Genomic DNA, 17,432 nt, shown 5'->3' on the forward strand with positions numbered 1-17,432 from the left:
GTACGTTCGTGTGTGTGTGTGTGTGTGTGTGTGTGTGTGTGTGTGTGTGTGTGTGTGTGTGTGTGTGTGTGTGTGTGTGTGTGTGTGTGTGTGAGGGGCAACAAAAGGAGAGAGACAACTATGAGTGTGTGTGTGTGTGTGTGTGTTGTGTGTGTGTGTGTGTGTGTGTGTGTGTGTGTGTGTGTGTGTGTGTGTGTGTGTGTGTGTGTGTGTGTGTGAGAGAGTTTTTGTGTTTCCCAGTCAGCTGGAGGTGACTGAAGACAGGGTGTTAATGACATGTATAAAAGGAAAGTGTTCAGATGAATTGCATCCAGCCGAGATAGGCTCCATGTGGCACTGCAAGCCATCAAACCTTTTTACGATCACACAAGTTTACTCCAACTCCATTTTTATTAGCAGCCTGCAGGAAGGACTTTGGGGATATCAGGGGCCACTCACACACACCTAGTGCAAACAACTGAGGGTATACAGTGGGATCAGAAAAGTATTATTGTGGTGTCAGGACAGTGAGTAAGAACAGCTATATAAATCACTCGTTGTGCTATTTTATTTAATGTTCCTTTTAATATTTAAAAGCTCTCAGAGAAGCTCTATGTTCTTTACATGTCATCTGCAGGTCACCCTTGAAAAAGAGATCTTTTGATCTCAAGGGGCTTCACCTGGTTAAATAAAGGCTACAAAAGGTCAGAGAGTAGGCAGGGTGTGTGTGTGGTGTGTGTGTGTGTGTGTGTGTGTGTGTGTGTGTGTGTGTGTGTGTGTGTGTGTGTGTGCGTGCGTGCGTGCGTGCGTGCGTGCGTGCGTGCGTGCGTGCGTGCGTGCGTGTGTGTGTGTGTGTGTGTGTGTGTGTGTGTTTATTGCATGCAGTGTTCAGTGCTGCTCAAAAACCTGAAAAGTATACAGGAGATATTTGCCTTATCCGACATTTGAGATTAAGATATTGAGTGTGTCCGATGTTGACAAAAGAATATAGATGTGTTCGAAATTCCACTGGGCACTTCATTCCAAAAATGAAATCCAGGTTTTTCACTGAATTCAGAACTGCCAAGAATCCAACCTTTCAGACTTCTTGTCTCCCATCGTCAGTTTATTTAAGGTATTCCCCAGTCCTGTTGTCTTTTAAGATTTAAAATGATTTTAAAATTGTAATCATGAAAATCGTTTTTGCTACATATTTACCTATAGTTTGTATACAATCAATGTCAAGATAGACCGTTTACTGCAATGTCCCTGATTCAATTCCATACAGGGACATTCTGTTGCATGTCTTTTTGTCCATATCTCTATATTAACTATCAATGAATGGCAAAAATATTGTAACTAACCTCAAGCTTTGATGATATTGTAGCATACTAGCATGTGCATTAGTCTCTATTTCTGCTCATTCTCTGCCAAACAAGAATACACTTACTCCCTTACTTAACACATTCTGCTATATTGATGCCTTTAAGAAAGATTCCATGTGATTGAATAACAAGTTTTTTTTGCATGAGCCCACAAATAAGTTCTGAGTACATGACAGAGCATGTCTCATGATGTTCAACTAAATGACAAGTTATTTGAGGATGACAATGAACAAAAAGCTTGTCAGAAGGTTGACACGCTTCCCCTCTAACCTGTGCACGTCTTCTCACATCTTTTAAATGTCCCTGACAGCTTCTTCAATCAGAGAATGATCTAACAGACAAGAAAGAAAAGGCACACACTGCGTTACTTCCTGACGCAACTTGATACTACGAACACAGCCTACTGATCTGAAGTATATCATTAGATCAAATACAGTATGAACCCTTGACAGTGACACTTTTTATAGTCAAAATTATGCCAGGATCAACACCTATGATGTGATCGTCGCTTTCTTGGCTGGTTTCCTTGACAACACAACAGAACACTTCTGAGCTTGAAATTAGTTTGTCGGGGTTCAAAAGGGAGAAAACGTCAAATGAATATGAGCTGAACAAGCAACTCCAATCAATTATGTCTGCAGAAATTGTCTAAAGCTCATCAGTGGTGACTGATCAAGTTTTTAGGGGATGGCGGCAGGTTCTGGCATTGAAGAAAGCACAAGAGGCTGAGAAATTCAACACCGTACAAAAAACTATTTAACAAACTAAAGGAAATGGAAAAAACCCCAAAAGCATAACAGGCCCATTTAAGTATTGTAGACAATTAAACTTGCTATACGGTTGGCCATGGGGGTGTTTGCTTTTGAAGACCATTGGATGGTGGTGAAATAAGCGACAAACCTTTTATAAGAATTTCAATAACATACATTTGTGTTATGACGTATGTCAATGCTCTGTCAACATGAATTACTGTGGACACAGGACCAGTCAAGGTTTTTGACTAAATGTTGCAGCGTCCTGGCCTACACATATTTTACAAACTTAAGAAAACAACTTTATTTAGTGCAGATCCCTGCAAAATCACACCATAATAATTTGTATGTTTTTCACTGAAAGTGATAATGTAAGAAGGATCATTCCCCCTGTCGCAAATCGCATACACTATCAGTCAGAATAATATAATTCAATATTTATGTTCAAATGTGTTAAGTTCTGTCAAATTTGAAGTGTCACACTGATATATTGTTTTTTACTTCCAGGTATGCGAACCTGCAGATGGAGAGTCAGGCACTGATTCAGCAGCTCCGGTAATTGTGGCTCCTAAACATTGTCTATTGTTCACATTCAGCCTTGTCTGAAAATATTGTCACACAATTAATGTCTTAAACTACATGAAATAATGTGTCACACTGACCCAGAGATCCACGTTTGTGTACATTAGAATAGTCTTTTCTTTCTAAATCACACTAAGTCACACAAAAACAAGCTTTTGTCAACAATTTCATTTTCTCCAAGCTCCTGCTACTTATCGACCTGCACAGGTTATTTACAAAAGAGTCTGGGAACAAGTTCAGTGACAAGTTCACAGCCTCCATTGTATCAGACAAAACAATGCTAGATTGATGCAACGGTGGTGTAAACGAAACACCTCAAACTAACCCTGAGATTACAGTATAATGTAGATGGAAAAAGTTGGTGCTGTTTTTGCTGCTGTCCTTTCCAGTTGAGAGCAACTTTATAGAAGAGAGAGTTCAATGTGGAAAATATAAACACCTTTACCATGTATACCATATATGTCTAGGTATGAAGTTTTCCTCCAACTTCTTATTAGAGAAGCCTCCATGTGTGCTGCTGCTCATGCTGTGTTTGTTGACGTGTGCTCTTGAGTGGAAATGAAGGAGATTGGTTCACACAGGTGGGTGTCCAGATTTCTGTGGGAGAATGGTCGCTGCCATTGTCCCCCCCTTTTGTTTGTGTTACGATGTGTAGCACACTGTGCTCACTGAAAACGTACACTTTATTTTTGGGAGCTGTCAGGTGGCAGTCGGCCCACCCTGACACTCAGCAGGCCCTGAAACGCCCCTGAGGCTCATTTACAATGGTAGCCCTTCTCTGAACCACCCTCATCTGTCGTCACCACTCTGCCTTACGCAACTGTTGCTCTGACCTATGTAGTAAAGGCTATTTTGGTAAATGTGCATGTGAATGGTACGGTGAAGGTCTCCTGCGTGTAAGACCCTCGCGTGGTGTCTCAAGGTACAGAGTGACCCCGATGTGTCAGCTTTGCTTATAAGAATGAACATAAAGCTGGTGGACTACTGTGACTCACACACACACACAGCAAGGACACCTCCTCCGGGCTCTCCCTATGATCACTGTACTCCACCCACCCACACACACACACTCCTGACATTTTCCCTCGAAGCACATGTATAGGCTTCCAGTTCCTGGATGGAGCATGACATGACATGAAACCCACAGGCATCGCAAAAGTTCCTGCCCCTATATATTTGTGTGTACATACATTAATGTCTATGTTAACATTTTCCCTGTAGGGCACATTCAAGTTTGAATGTGTAAGTGTCTGCACATACATTTCATAAAAGCATTGAGGAAAAACAAGTGGATTACCATAAGTAATGAGTAATGGGAACTTTGTAACGATTTACCATGGCCAGAACAATATAATATGCACACACAAAACTAGCTGAATGTGTTTATTAGAGTTTCATAGATGCAAAATCAGTAAAATGCTGAGAAACAGAATAAGAAAAGACGAAGAGTGACAAAATATATACTACTTATAAAAAGTATTCATCGGCCCCTGTTGGACTTTTATTCTAAACCATTGTTTTACAACATCGAATCACAGAAGTACTAAGCAGGTTTAGACAATGATCTGAGAGTGACACTTCAACGTATCGATACAATACACATTATATAAACACATACATATTGTTAATAATAGATAAACGTCCACTTTCTATGGCAAGTGATTTTAGATGTCACAAAAGTGAAAACATGTGTGTTAGTATCCCGGGTGTAAAAACAATCTTTGTTAAATACAACTGTATCAGAAAGGTCTACATTTTGTTTTTAGCGAAGATGTAAAATACACTTTGTAGAACAGTCTGAACCTTAGTTTCATCCCAAAACGTTTATCATACAACTTGACAGTGCTGGTTGATTTAAAAGGACTGAAAACTAATGCAACGAGTATTTTGTGATTCATATTTGTACTTAATTGTCTCATGATCCATGTCAATGAAGGACTTATGATTCATCCACTTTGATTCAATGTAGAAAACAAAGAATAATGACAAAAGTGAATGGAGGGGATAAACACTTTCTATAGTGTATTTACGTTACTTCACAGGGTAGCTAACAATATACTCATACACACAAACTGCGTGGACACGGATTTAACTGCGCTTAAACCAAACATTTATCTAAACAACAGTTTCTCACTAGCACAGCATCTAGCGTCCTCTGCTGTCTTTACAACAGGTGGTACACAAGTTGGTGAAACTAGCTGGTCAGGCTCTGTTGCCACTCAATACAGTTTATAGAGATTTCTCCTTCTGAGAAATATATAGGAGTTTGGACTAGGGTTGCAAAGGGGCGGAACATTTCTGGTAAATTTCCATGGGAATAATGGGAATTGATGGGAACTAACTTGGAATTGAGGGTAATGTAATCGAATTGTTATCATATCCAAGCATAAATATAAAAAATGTGTTTTGTCATAAGAAAACATCCATGCAAAGTGATACAATTAAAAAAAAATTACATTTCAACAGGTTTATTTGTAAGTAGAACAGAACAAGTTTTAATTATTTTATTGAACAATCATTTGTTTCATTGAAGAACAAAACATGAATGTTGAGTTAAATATGACTTCTAGAAATCATCGTGCATGTGATGAGGAATGCACAGTGCCTGTAGGGCGTGTGGTCTCAATAGCCATGCAGTAAGCAGTGTGCTATGTGCATGTGATTGAGGAATGGCATGGATATTCAAGTGTACTTGAATGGCATCTGTTTGTTTTAGACAAGATTATGCTAAAATGTACTTTCGCCAACTATATTTAAGTTCCCTTTGAAGAACCAACCTTCAATTTTGAAAATGTCCAGTTTATTCCTGTGTATTCCCATGGAAAGTTTCCATCTTTGAAAATTCCCAGAATTTTGCAACCCTAGTTTGGACCCAAGTTGAAAGAAAGGTAAAAGATTATAATGCACTTTAATGTTTTCTTGTATTACAGATGTTTCAAAAGAAATCCTGCACTGTTTGGATGAACAAACTAGAATAATATGCTGCTGCAAAGATTCTAGACATAAAAATACATTTTGAATTGCAATGTGACAAATGTATAAACTAAAACTTCATAAATACTGCTGGTTAGTGACAAATCTGCCCATGTATGTATATTTATTCTGTATATCTAGAAAAAAGAGAGGATGCAGTGCTGAGGATTAAGACAGCGGAAACATAAAATATGACGTATTAGGCACAGAACAATGTTTGGAATAAGTGATTATGGTTTGAAATGTGATATATTTAAGGTGCTTGATTCAGATTAAAAGGACAATACTAAACCAATTGCTTATCCTATTTAATCACATATTCAAACAGTGTTAAGCAAAGGCTATTTAGCCCTCAACTCTTTTAGCTCATACCTCCTCTTCCTTCATTCCTCATAAGAAACAATCCACAAATGCACACGTTCACATATTCTGGTCCACATTATGCAGACAAATGGACACGAGCCAAATATGCCAGTGACCATGTTTTTGTGCAGTACAGGCAAATGTCCTATGGAGTAACAGACAGTATCCATCACCGCTCATGTCTCAGTCTTGGTCCCAGTGGAACAAACCCTGGACAGAATCAGGTCACCTGTGACATCAGCTTTGCTTACAATAGCAAATATTTACTGCAGGGTTATCCTGACAATTCATGAGCAATAGTACAGAAAAAGAGCTAAAATAAAAAAACTAAGTTATAAATCATATTCAGCTACAAATGCAAGTAATAAACTATTTAAAAATGGCCAAGCACTTGATGCTAGTGCCTAGAATATCCCGACTAAGTCTTTTCTAAATACATTAGACATTTTTCTCAGCATGATCTTCATGCTTTTGTCCCATAATGCAATGCAGGGATTGAGTCACATGCCGCTGACCAATGGAACCAGAGGAACAGAGGGCGCAGTCTTGTCGGACATCGATTAGGAAGCGAGTGATTGTAGTCCATCATAATGTCGCTCTTTGATTTTGAGTGCCACCGCTCCCAGCTGCTGCTTCTGTACATCAAGTCACGTAAAATTCATTTGTGCAGGGACACCAGTGTCGGTTATATTTGACATGTGATCCTCATTGTCTGTTCTTTTTGGTCCAGTTCATACCCAGAAGGAGCAGATGGCAGTATCAGGCCATAATCCACACAGTGTCCGTCAATCTGGCCATTACAGTGGCAGAAAGATGATGTAGGTCATCTGAGGCGGACCGTCGGCCCTTCAGAAGACAGAAATCCACAGTTAGCCAAAGTGCTGTCAAATCGTACTCTTTTTAATGTGTTACAGCAGACTGAAAATACTGAGTCACACTAACATATCCCAGCCATCATCCCTGCACCTTAAACCAGTTTCACACTTTATCCCCTGAAAGGTCAAATCAAATGTTTTCATCCAGACTACCTGTCTCGAAACCATAGCAACCAACTGCAGACAAGATGTGGACTCAATAAGCAGTTGTCAAGAGAGCAGATAGACAGCCGGACAGATAATGCGATAAACACTTTCTCTGTCAATCAAACTTCAAGTGTCAACTTCAGTGGACATCTCTATTTTTCCATATTCGTATAGCTAAATCAGCTATACGGTAGATTGGTTGAATCCAACTATTGTTTTCTTTACTAATGTATCTGTCCATACATTTTCCTCACATTTCAAAAGTTTAGACCAGCTAATTTCTGCTTGTTCAGTTACCTATATGATAAATTATTCAATTACAATTCAATTTATTCACCAATTTCAGCACAGTATAATATTCACAAAGGCATAAATGATGAGCCATAGCAGAATAATCTTTATTTAGATGTTCTGCCTCTGGAGTACTTTTGAACTAAAAGGAGGGCAATGTTTCAGTTGTCAACTCACTGTGTTTTTCTTGTAGCTGGACTATTTATATTAATATTGAATTGCATTAGCTATAGCCTATAGGTATAGTATAATAAACAGACATATTTGTAAGAGCCTAATTTCCCATCTACGTCATTTACACACATTCACTGGTTTTATTGAGAAGACTTGCATGTTTAAATCAACCAATTAGCTTGTTGCAGCTCACACAGAATATAGATCTGACATAAATCAAACTTGATTAAAATTACAAATAAAAAAAATAAAGAATTTGTGTGTCATTTAAAAAAAAATGTTCATACCTTTCTTGCAGCGACAATTATCGAACATCTCTAAACAGCTGAAAGATAAACAACACTGCGGTTATGACAGAGAGGGACACACAGTGAGGGGTGAAGATAGTGACGGGCTAAAATACAGGAGAGAAATGGACTACATTAAGATACAGGCAGGTGTTGATGTTATGTCTGAACCCCAAGAGAAGTCTGTAGAAAAAGGCTTGTTAGAGTGTGAGAGGAAAGAGCGTGGTGATCAACATTCAAAAGTCTCAACAAATAACATTAGATTCAAGCGAGAGAGAGATAATCAGGAGCAGTGAACCATCCTCTCTCTCTCTCTCTCTATTTCTCTCACACACACATTCACACTGACACACACACAGACACACTGCCAAACATGGTCAGCGTTCCATACAGTATTTACTCTTTCACTTCACAGTGAAAATTGGCCATATTAATATGCAGTGAATCTCTCTCCTCCACCCCCACTCCAACATACACAAACATCTGCCATAAATCCAGCTGCTAAATCCATCACCAAAGCAATCACACCTTCTCCCACACTCCTCGTCTTCTCAGTGTATTGAAAAGACAAGGATCGATAGCAAATATCTGAAAGGCAACAACAACCCTGGAATTGTGTTTGTGCCATTTGAAGTCACTTCAGACTGCATTATTATGTGCTGCTGCAGTCAGTGGTAAACTATTGAGGGGAATGTGATGCTAGGGAAACAGCAGGAAGAGACCACTGCATCCTCATATTGTGGACATTTGGTCTCATACCACAGTGTACAGTGAATTATTTTGGATGGCTGCACTCGATTTAGATGGAAATAGGAGAACAGATGGCGAGGGTGATAATGATGTTGTTGAACAGGTCTGGTGTAATGTCAGTGCACTTGAAATGTAGTCCAACAAACCAAGAGGTATTATATTTGTCAAACTCTTGCCAAGTTTACAACTCTGTACACTGATAGGGCAGCAGAGCTGTGAAACACAGTGATGACCAAACTTGCCTGTGGGCATGAGTTGAATTTGTGTTCCTCTTGGGCACAGGAGAAATGTGTTTTCCTTTGTTTATGTTGTTTCCTGGATGTTTTAGACTGAGCAATGCTTTGGCAGAGCCGCGCCAGAATGACTGTTTTGTTGGTTCTCAGTCCAACCCTCCCCACTACATGAAGATGCAGCTGTCTACTCTTCTTCACATCATCTGAATTCTTAAAGATGTTGAGACTCAGACACAAATGAGTAATGTATTGTCTAGGAAACACATCAAGGGAGTGCCCTATAGTCTAGTTTTGGAGGAAAAAAACACCAAGTTTGAGAACTCCGATGATGTTTGATGTTAAATCAAAGATGAATCATTGAACAGAGATTATTTATTCTGAACAGGTCTAATCTCAAACTGTTTGCAAAAGTAAATCCCAAAAAGATAAGACAAATATTGAATAACAATAGAATTTGCATGTTTTTACAACTGCCATGCCCAATTATCCGTCTCAAATATTTAAACTAAGTCCAATTTTGAATAAACTTCTGTTCTGCAAATGTAAAGTACACATTGCAAAACTAGCACACACTCGGTGCAATTTGGTTCACTCTTCTGTGACATTGAGGATTGTGAGTGCCTGTTCAGCATGAATGTCTCTGATGAGCCAGGAGCATTACATTCAGCTTCCTGGTTGGTCTCGGATTAGTCCCCGTGATTGGTAGGTTCACTCACAGCAAGCGGGTCTTGGCTGAAAGCTGCCACGCTGTTCCGCATCTCATTCTCACTGCCACGCAGCGGTATCAGTGACACATTACCGTGACGCGTATCCGGCAACACGCGGCTCACTCGTGTCTGCTGGAGTCCGTCCTGAGGCCACACGTTGCCATCATACTTTAATGAGGAGGGGACACAGACAGAGGGAGAGGGGGGAGAGATTTTACATTACATTACTATCAGCAGGAAACTATTCTAAAACATCAAATGGCAGTATCTTGTTGTGTAATGAGGTCAAATTAATCTAATATTACTGCATTAACCCTGATGCTAAGGACCACCATACTGTACGTTTTTTAAATGTCTTAAAGATTATTGACAAGTGGAAAAAAAAACAGCAATACATTTGAGATTCAGAATTTCACATTGAGTCACAGAATGTCCCTATATTCAGTTAACGAGGCCTTTCAGCATATTGTTTTTGTGTGTGTGTGTGTGTGTGTGTGTGTGTGTGTGTGTGTGTGTGTATCCGTGAGAAAACGCACCTGGATGCTGAGAAGAGTAGCATACCATTCCCTCATTTCTGTTTGGGTGTCACAGCAGAGATACCTGCAAATCAATAGAGGAGTGATGAAGTGAGGGAGACAGTGTGATAAAAATAGGAGGTCTTGTGTGAATACAGAATGTGTGTGTGTGTTTGTGTGTGTGTGTTTGTGGTCCAGGGGGAGAAGAAGTCAGAGAGACATCCAGGGTCTGAGGGGCATTAAGAAAAAGGCACCAGAAGAAAGAGGGGGAGACAAAGATAATAACTGAAATTGACACACCCTCTCTTATGGCTCTTGTAGCGCCATGAGCGTAAACACAGAGTGTGATTTTCCTAATTTAAACTACCAACGAAGAGGAACACTGATTGGGCATCATCAGCGCTCGGTGTCCATGAACAGTGTATTTGTTTCTCTGAAAAGTCTGTGTGTTTGCATATTTTATGCCTCTCAGTTTGCCTTCACATCAGCCCTCCGAGACATCAGCCATGCTGCTGAATAAATAGGCTCTCGTTATTTTACGGTTATTATTGTTATGAGCAAAAATTATTCAAATGCTCTCCACTGAGACACAACAGAACACCGATGCAGACTAAACACGATAAGGTAAAGTTTGCATCACAGACATATTTAGCCACAGTCATGAGATTAGGCACACATGCAAAAACTCACACACACACACAGTTTCCATCATGAAGGCCAACAGAGCTCATCAGTGCATGTTGGGATTCAAAACAGGACAGTCCCCCTGTTCTAGCACGATTACCTAAGCTGAATTATTCAGTAATGTTCGACAGTAAATGTACTTCCCTTGCAATGAATTGATTTCTATGCAATTAACCGCTAATATAGACCATTATCAGCAGCAGAAGAACAAATGCTGCCACCTTATCATCATGGGTTTGCACAAAGACACAGGATGAAATGAACATAATATTCCAAAAGCACGGTGTCTGCTAGAATATGCTGATATAATTAATAAGTGTTAGAACGTTTTAAGGGGATTTTGAAGGGATACAGCATAAAACTAAGCGACATTAAGTATAGTTGGGTAGAAGAGAGTGTCATGGGTAATTCCTCATTCATAAATGTTTCCATTATTGCCTTTTCTGCCTTATCTCTAACCAGTCTTCTCCTCATTCATTTCCCTTTCCCTGCACTAAATGCAAAAACTTTCTTAGTACATAGTTTCTCCCCTTCAGCTTTGACTCTCCACTTTCCACTGCCTCCCACTGACTTCTCTCACACCCCTCCCCACTCTCGGTTTCTTCCTCTCAGGTGAGTGTGTTTTTTCCTGAGAGCGATGGAGCCTTAACCAAGAGATGATACTGCCTACAGCGTGAAGAAAACAGCTCTCCCATTATAACAGTGCTGATGTCTACTGCTGTTGACAGAGCAGAGGCCCACTGTAACATGCACACACAGAGCACACACACACACACACACACACATTCAACTGACAAGCCCCCAAACACATGCACAGCGATGTATATGAACGGATTAGAACAGAGGCATGGTTACAGGTGTAATCATGTGTGTGTCCCTCCTGGGTGCACCCGACCTTTCACATCCCTCCTTTTCCAAACTCCCACGCAGGGACCTGACCTGTTTTCTGTGCCTACAGAGGAGCCGCTAGCGTTTTCCTAACATTGCTCATGTTCACATGCACATGAAAAATGCGATCATGCTGCCACTGAGGGGAAAAGTGCCTACAACAAACACAAGTTTGCATTCGAGACTGCTTAAAGGGATAATAAGCTGTTGTGTGACGCTTTAAGTAGCACAGCTGGAAATACGTCTCTTAAAAGGAATATAACTCTTATTTGTCATACTTACGGATACTAGTGTGAGTAGATAAATGAAAGTCAAAAGCTCGCGACATGAGCGCTGACAGCTATGTCTTGTATTGCAGGTATACATCACTGTAAACACAGAAGTGGACAGATACTCACCACTGCTGTTTCTCCTGCTTCTCTTGTTTTTTACTCTCACACACCACTGTTAGTCCCCAGCTAGAAACACACACACACACACACACACACACACACACACACACCACACACACCACACACACACACACACACACACACACACACACACACACACACACACACACACACACACAAACACACACACACACACACACACACCACACACACACACACACACACACACCACACACACACACACACACAGAAAGAGGAAATTAACAGCAGAACAATTATAAACGTCCGAGATGATGAGTATTGTATTGAGTCTGCCCTCTAGTGGTCATTCTGTTAAGAAGTATTCATTATTCCAGATGAGGCAACGGATCCAAATGTTGGAATATTAATTATTAAAGTTTATAGAAAATTCCTTTAGATCATTTTCCTCAAGAGTAAATGGGGCTATACAAATCTTTTTCAGTTTGTGTTGTTTTAAAATGATTCATTGTGACGTTAGCTCAGGATGTTGTCATCTTTTTTTACAGCTCTCGCGATTCACAGCAGCCACTTGTTGTTTTCGTCTCAGTAAATGTGAGGAGGATAAGAAGTGACATCAGTGCGACACGGCATGTGCTCACCATGTAGGAGGACGGAGTTTCTTCTTAATACCCAGGTAGACCTTTAAGCTTTTCACCACCCAATCACGCTCTGGACGGTTACTCTGAGGGAGACAGAAGGAAAGTGTGAAAAGCTGTGACAATAAAAACATGTCAAAGTTTAATTTAATCTATTCATCTTACTCTGACTTCCTTGTACATTCTGAGAGAGCTGGAATTCAGGATGAAGTATCGGTCGTGGAAACTTCCAGAGGACAGTCCCAATCCCAAGATGCTTCGCTCCTCTCTGAATTTCATCATCCCGTGTTTGGATAAATCCACTTTGCTGGCTGGAGGGCAGAATGAAAGATTACAAAGGACTCAGCAACTCAAAGAGAAAACATCTTGTTGGCAGCGGGTCTGCGTGTTTACCCAGGTACTCCATCATCGCCTCCATAGCCAGGTGTTTCTTGATGAGCAGATGGGAGTCGGTGCCAAAGGAGTGAAGGATGGGTAACACTCGCTCCTGATAGTGCAGCGGGCGTTCTGAGGGAGCAATGACAATAAACACAGGTTGATGTTTATGAATGTGAAGAATCCTCATCATGTTTTCACCTCACAAATCTCAGATCAACAGGTTCAGCTTTTGACAACCTGATTGACAATTTTGTAGCTATGAAAACATGTTCTATTTAAGCGAAAAATTGCAAATGTCGCTTCAGAGAAAGGCAGCAGATTGAGCTTTCACGCCTACATACTCGACTTGAAAGAGCTTTTGTAATCCAAAGGTGACATCTGCAGTATAGAGATTATAACAAGAATTCCCCCCTGCTCTTCTCGTCACTCTTTCCCGCTACCTGTACCATTCCTTCTTCACCAACAGTTTGATGGGAAACCTGCCAAGTTAAGTTAGTTTTACTGGTATTCAATAAGCCACCTACGGGCTTCCCGGTGGGGAACCAGATGGCCTACATACCAGGCTCAAAACAAACCACGACACAGTCACGTTAATGAGAATGATCTTCCTGCCTCTGGAGGTTGTGTGTCACTTTGTGTAGGTCACGCTGGGGTTGAGTGGAGAGCACTTCACAAGCTTTGCGTCATTGTTTTTATTTTGCTTAGGGCCCATTTTGTATCTTTGATATTCATTTTAAAGAGACTTTTTAACCAAGTGGGCAGGAATCTGTACCTAATGTACAAAAGTGTATAGAAGCAATGTATTTGAGAGTCCTCTCTTTCTCACCCATGTCCTCCTTGTCGCTGACCTCCCAGCAGTTCCAGTACTCTTTGTCTTTAACCCGGATGTTACGCCGGTCCAGGACCTCACAGGTCAGCTCTGCTGCTGTCATAGAACCAGGGATCTGAGAGACGACACAACACAATTATTCCTGAGAATAATTCTCCTTAGAAAGTGTGGCTAAACACTAATGTAGGCAGTTGTTATTACCCTGGGTCACAAGATAAGTATTGGGCAGAAATGTAAAGCAATTTTGTGTCATTTGGAAAGGTCCAGGTCACCTTGACATGTTGCTCTGCTGTTTCCTTCTTTTCCTCCAAGTACACAGTACAGATGAAGTGCCCGCCGGGTTCAGTACTCTGAGTGTCCGGTACGCATGAACACAAACACACACACAGGCAGACAGAAAAGGTCAAACAGCATTAGGGCAACAAATAACAGAATGCATTAATGTCCACCTGCAGCACACATCTGCATGCGCGTGTGAAAACAACACCGGAGTGTTTTTGCGAGATAGTGTGTGACTCACGGGAAACTTTGTGTTGAGTGTCTCTCGCACTTTGATGATGACAGTGATCTCTTCCAGCTGCTTCTTAAGCTGCTGCTCATCCACCTGCAATCAAGTATACACACATGTTCTCACACATGCAACTGAATCAAATGTCAAATGATATAATACTTGAATTGCAGCATCATGCCATTCTTTAGATCTCTAGTTGCAACTCCCTTGCCATTTCATTTCCCAATTTTAGGCTTAAAAGGGTAAAATAGGACTGTTATCTGTTTCTCAAACTGCCTTTTGTTGGAGCTTAATCTTGCAGCCCATATGATATTTCGTGTTCTTTGACATCTCACCCTTTCATAGCTTTTGACTCATTGTTGTGTCTGCAGTGTTCTGATACCATCACTTCAGATAAATCAATCAGCTTAGAGAACAAACTGTTTTGCCCTCCTGTCATCCCACATGCGAACAGTGAGCAGTGAGTCTGACCTCAAAGATGAGTGTGTAGTGCTGTATGAGGTCCTCTACGGCGCGGCCTGCAGTGTAGTCCTTCCCGTCCGTCTGGAAGAGTGTGGGGCCGAACACTATGGCCAGGTTATGGAGGTTCATCTGGTTCAGCTCAGAAAAACGCTGCACACTGAAACACATTCGGGGAAAACACACATGGGTATTTGCAAACAGACATGCACACAGATACCAGATGATACTCTATCAATGTGTGTGTGTGTTTCTCACCAAAAGAGGTGGTTGATAAGGGCTTGTAGTGTAGCCTTGTTGACACGAGGAAGTCTGTTCAGCAGCAGCTGGAACTGGGAGATTTTCTGGCTTTCTTCCTGAATGCCTGGAGCAAGAGAATAAAAGAGGAGAAGGAAAGATAAAATCATGAATACAGAGGGGTTTTAAAAAGAAGCAAGATCCCAGAGTGTCAGGAAGTGTACAAAGGGAGAGAGAGACTGAATGTGTGGGAGAAGGAGATAGAGATATAAAAAATGAGGACAGGAACAGTGAGAGAGAAATGAAAAAACAGACAGACATTTTTTCCTGTGATCTCACATGCACACAAGTTCAAACTTTTGAAAATCCTGCGCAACATGATACGAAACAAGATGTCACGCAGTTGCAGGCTCTCTAGGAAACTGCTTCCAATATATTTAAGAGTAGTAAAGAAAACAACATTCAAGAGTTTGACTGAACTTTCTTGATGTGAAAAGACCTTTTGCACAGTTTATTCCCCCTTTACCTACCCTTAAGTAAACAGACATGCAACATGAAGTCTGTTGGGAATACTTCTTTGGTAGAAAAAAGTCCCTTAAGTGTTAAGACGGTAAAACAGTCCAGAGCAAGGAATGTGGAATATCCTAAAGAATCTAGACGTATCCCTTTTTCACCTCCATTATATTGGAGAGGAACCAAATGTCTAACAGTATCTTCAAACCTGATAAAATAAACATACATGTATTTGTAAGGCTGTATTGGTTTAGGAAAAACAATTTTTTGAGAATAAACCCATCCCGAAATCACAGCTTGACTAAACTGCAGGGCACAACAACCATCTTATGAATCTTACCAGCAGCACTTAGCCAGCCTTTGGATTCCTCTGACGTGAACAGCCCCTCCTCTAAGTCCCTGAAGAAGCGTTTGAGTGTGGTGGAGACGTCGTCCACCTGGTGCTCTCCTTCCCTCAGACGAACACTGCGGGCGTCACGGTGAAATCTCTCGCACAGCGCGGCCACACGGGAGTTCACACCGCTCTTACGATATATCCCCTCAGAGGTCAAGCCTAAGAAAAACAAAACAATCACACACAAAAAACATATTGTTAGAAACACAGGCCATGTCGATACCATAAGAGAAAGTACACATTGTTACAACACTGATTATTTAAAAAAAAACCTTGTTCCTTCAAGTTGATCATATTTCTGCTTAAACAGAACAGCAGAGTTTACATTTAGGATTGTAAACTGAAATCATGATAAAAACAAAAATGGACAGCATGTATAAAGTGTATTCCACCTCAAAACTAGACTTATTTTGGGGTAATAAGAGGATCAATTCATAATATTGTTGCAACATTACAGATTGGTCATGAGGAAAAAATATGTGGTTATTAGATTTGTTATTGTTTTATGCAAATTGCTGCTGCTGCATTGTTTTTAAAAAGACTAATACTTTGATGTTCCTATTCAGTGATGTCAAATAATGTGTATTCAAACATTATACTATCAAAAATAAGACAAAACTGCAAAATATATGCAAACACATTGTTAATGGAGGGGCCATCACTAAAATATGTTTACAATTTTGTGGTAGTTTGTGTTAAATTAGAAAATAAAGAGCCTGGGTGTGAACATTTACAAGTCATTTCCACTAGAGCAGTGTTTCTCAAACCTTTTCATACCAAGGACCACTTAACCAATAAAAAAACACTCACGGACCACATAACTCCACAAATATCCAAAAACACATCGTTTTTTTAGAACAGATTACAAATCGCCTGAAAATGGTACAAACAAGTGGCAACATGTGTGATGAAGGTGTTGCGCTGGGCTATATCATGCAATCGAAAGTGAAACTTAAGCTCTCTCCATTGCAGAGATATTTATTTGAATTTATTTCAAATGTGAAATGTTACCAATATACTCACGGACCACTAGGGGGCGCTCACGGACCACCAGTGGTCCGCGGACCACACTTTGAGAAGCACTGAGGGATTCTGGCTCTGCTGCTTTATGTAGCAATGAGTCATGACTAAAATCCTGTTTCAACCAAGTGTGTGATTTCTCAACTGAGGATTGGTCACAATGTAGTTCCTTTATGACAGACCTGTCAGGACAAGATGATGTGGGCCAAGTGACTGCAGTTCCTCATATGGCTCCAAACACCAACAACAAGTCACCAGGGTTGGGTTGTAACGGAATACATGTAACGGCGTTACGTAATCAGAATACAAAAATCAAGTGACTGTATTCAGCTCGCGTTACATTTGAAAAACGAGTAATCTGATTACAGTTACTTTCGTAAACCTGAAGTGAATACATTTTGGATTACTTATTGGAATTATTGATGGAAATATTTCCTCACAACATTTAATATTCATTATTAAACGTAGGCTACAGCCGAATCATCACAGCGCACAAACACTTTTACCGCCGCAGATGG

At 40.5% G+C, this 17,432-nt stretch overlaps 1 protein-coding gene across 1 annotated transcript in view; it reads right to left on the reverse strand.

Annotated features, from left to right (window-relative positions):
* Positions 1–4,046: 4,046 nt before the first annotated feature.
* The window catches only part of LOC117557375 (arf-GAP with Rho-GAP domain, ANK repeat and PH domain-containing protein 1-like), a gene marked incomplete at its 5' end in the record, with an annotated part of 29,094 nt that continues 15,708 nt past the window's right edge, over positions 4,047–17,432 (reverse strand). Inside the window, 14 exon segments of the mRNA XM_034233197.1 lie at positions 4,047–6,859; positions 7,788–7,825; positions 9,487–9,645; positions 10,014–10,077; positions 11,963–12,022; positions 12,577–12,659; positions 12,739–12,884; positions 12,967–13,080; positions 13,778–13,895; positions 14,053–14,130; positions 14,301–14,384; positions 14,763–14,910; positions 15,009–15,114; positions 15,841–16,053. Of these exon segments, the coding sequence (XP_034089088.1) occupies positions 7,805–7,825; positions 9,487–9,645; positions 10,014–10,077; positions 11,963–12,022; positions 12,577–12,659; positions 12,739–12,884; positions 12,967–13,080; positions 13,778–13,895; positions 14,053–14,130; positions 14,301–14,384; positions 14,763–14,910; positions 15,009–15,114; positions 15,841–16,053 (1,394 nt within the window).

This window comes from Gymnodraco acuticeps, unplaced genomic scaffold, assembly GCF_902827175.1.
Source record: "Gymnodraco acuticeps unplaced genomic scaffold, fGymAcu1.1, whole genome shotgun sequence".
In the NCBI taxonomy this organism is placed as follows: Eukaryota; Metazoa; Chordata; class Actinopteri; order Perciformes; family Bathydraconidae; genus Gymnodraco; species Gymnodraco acuticeps.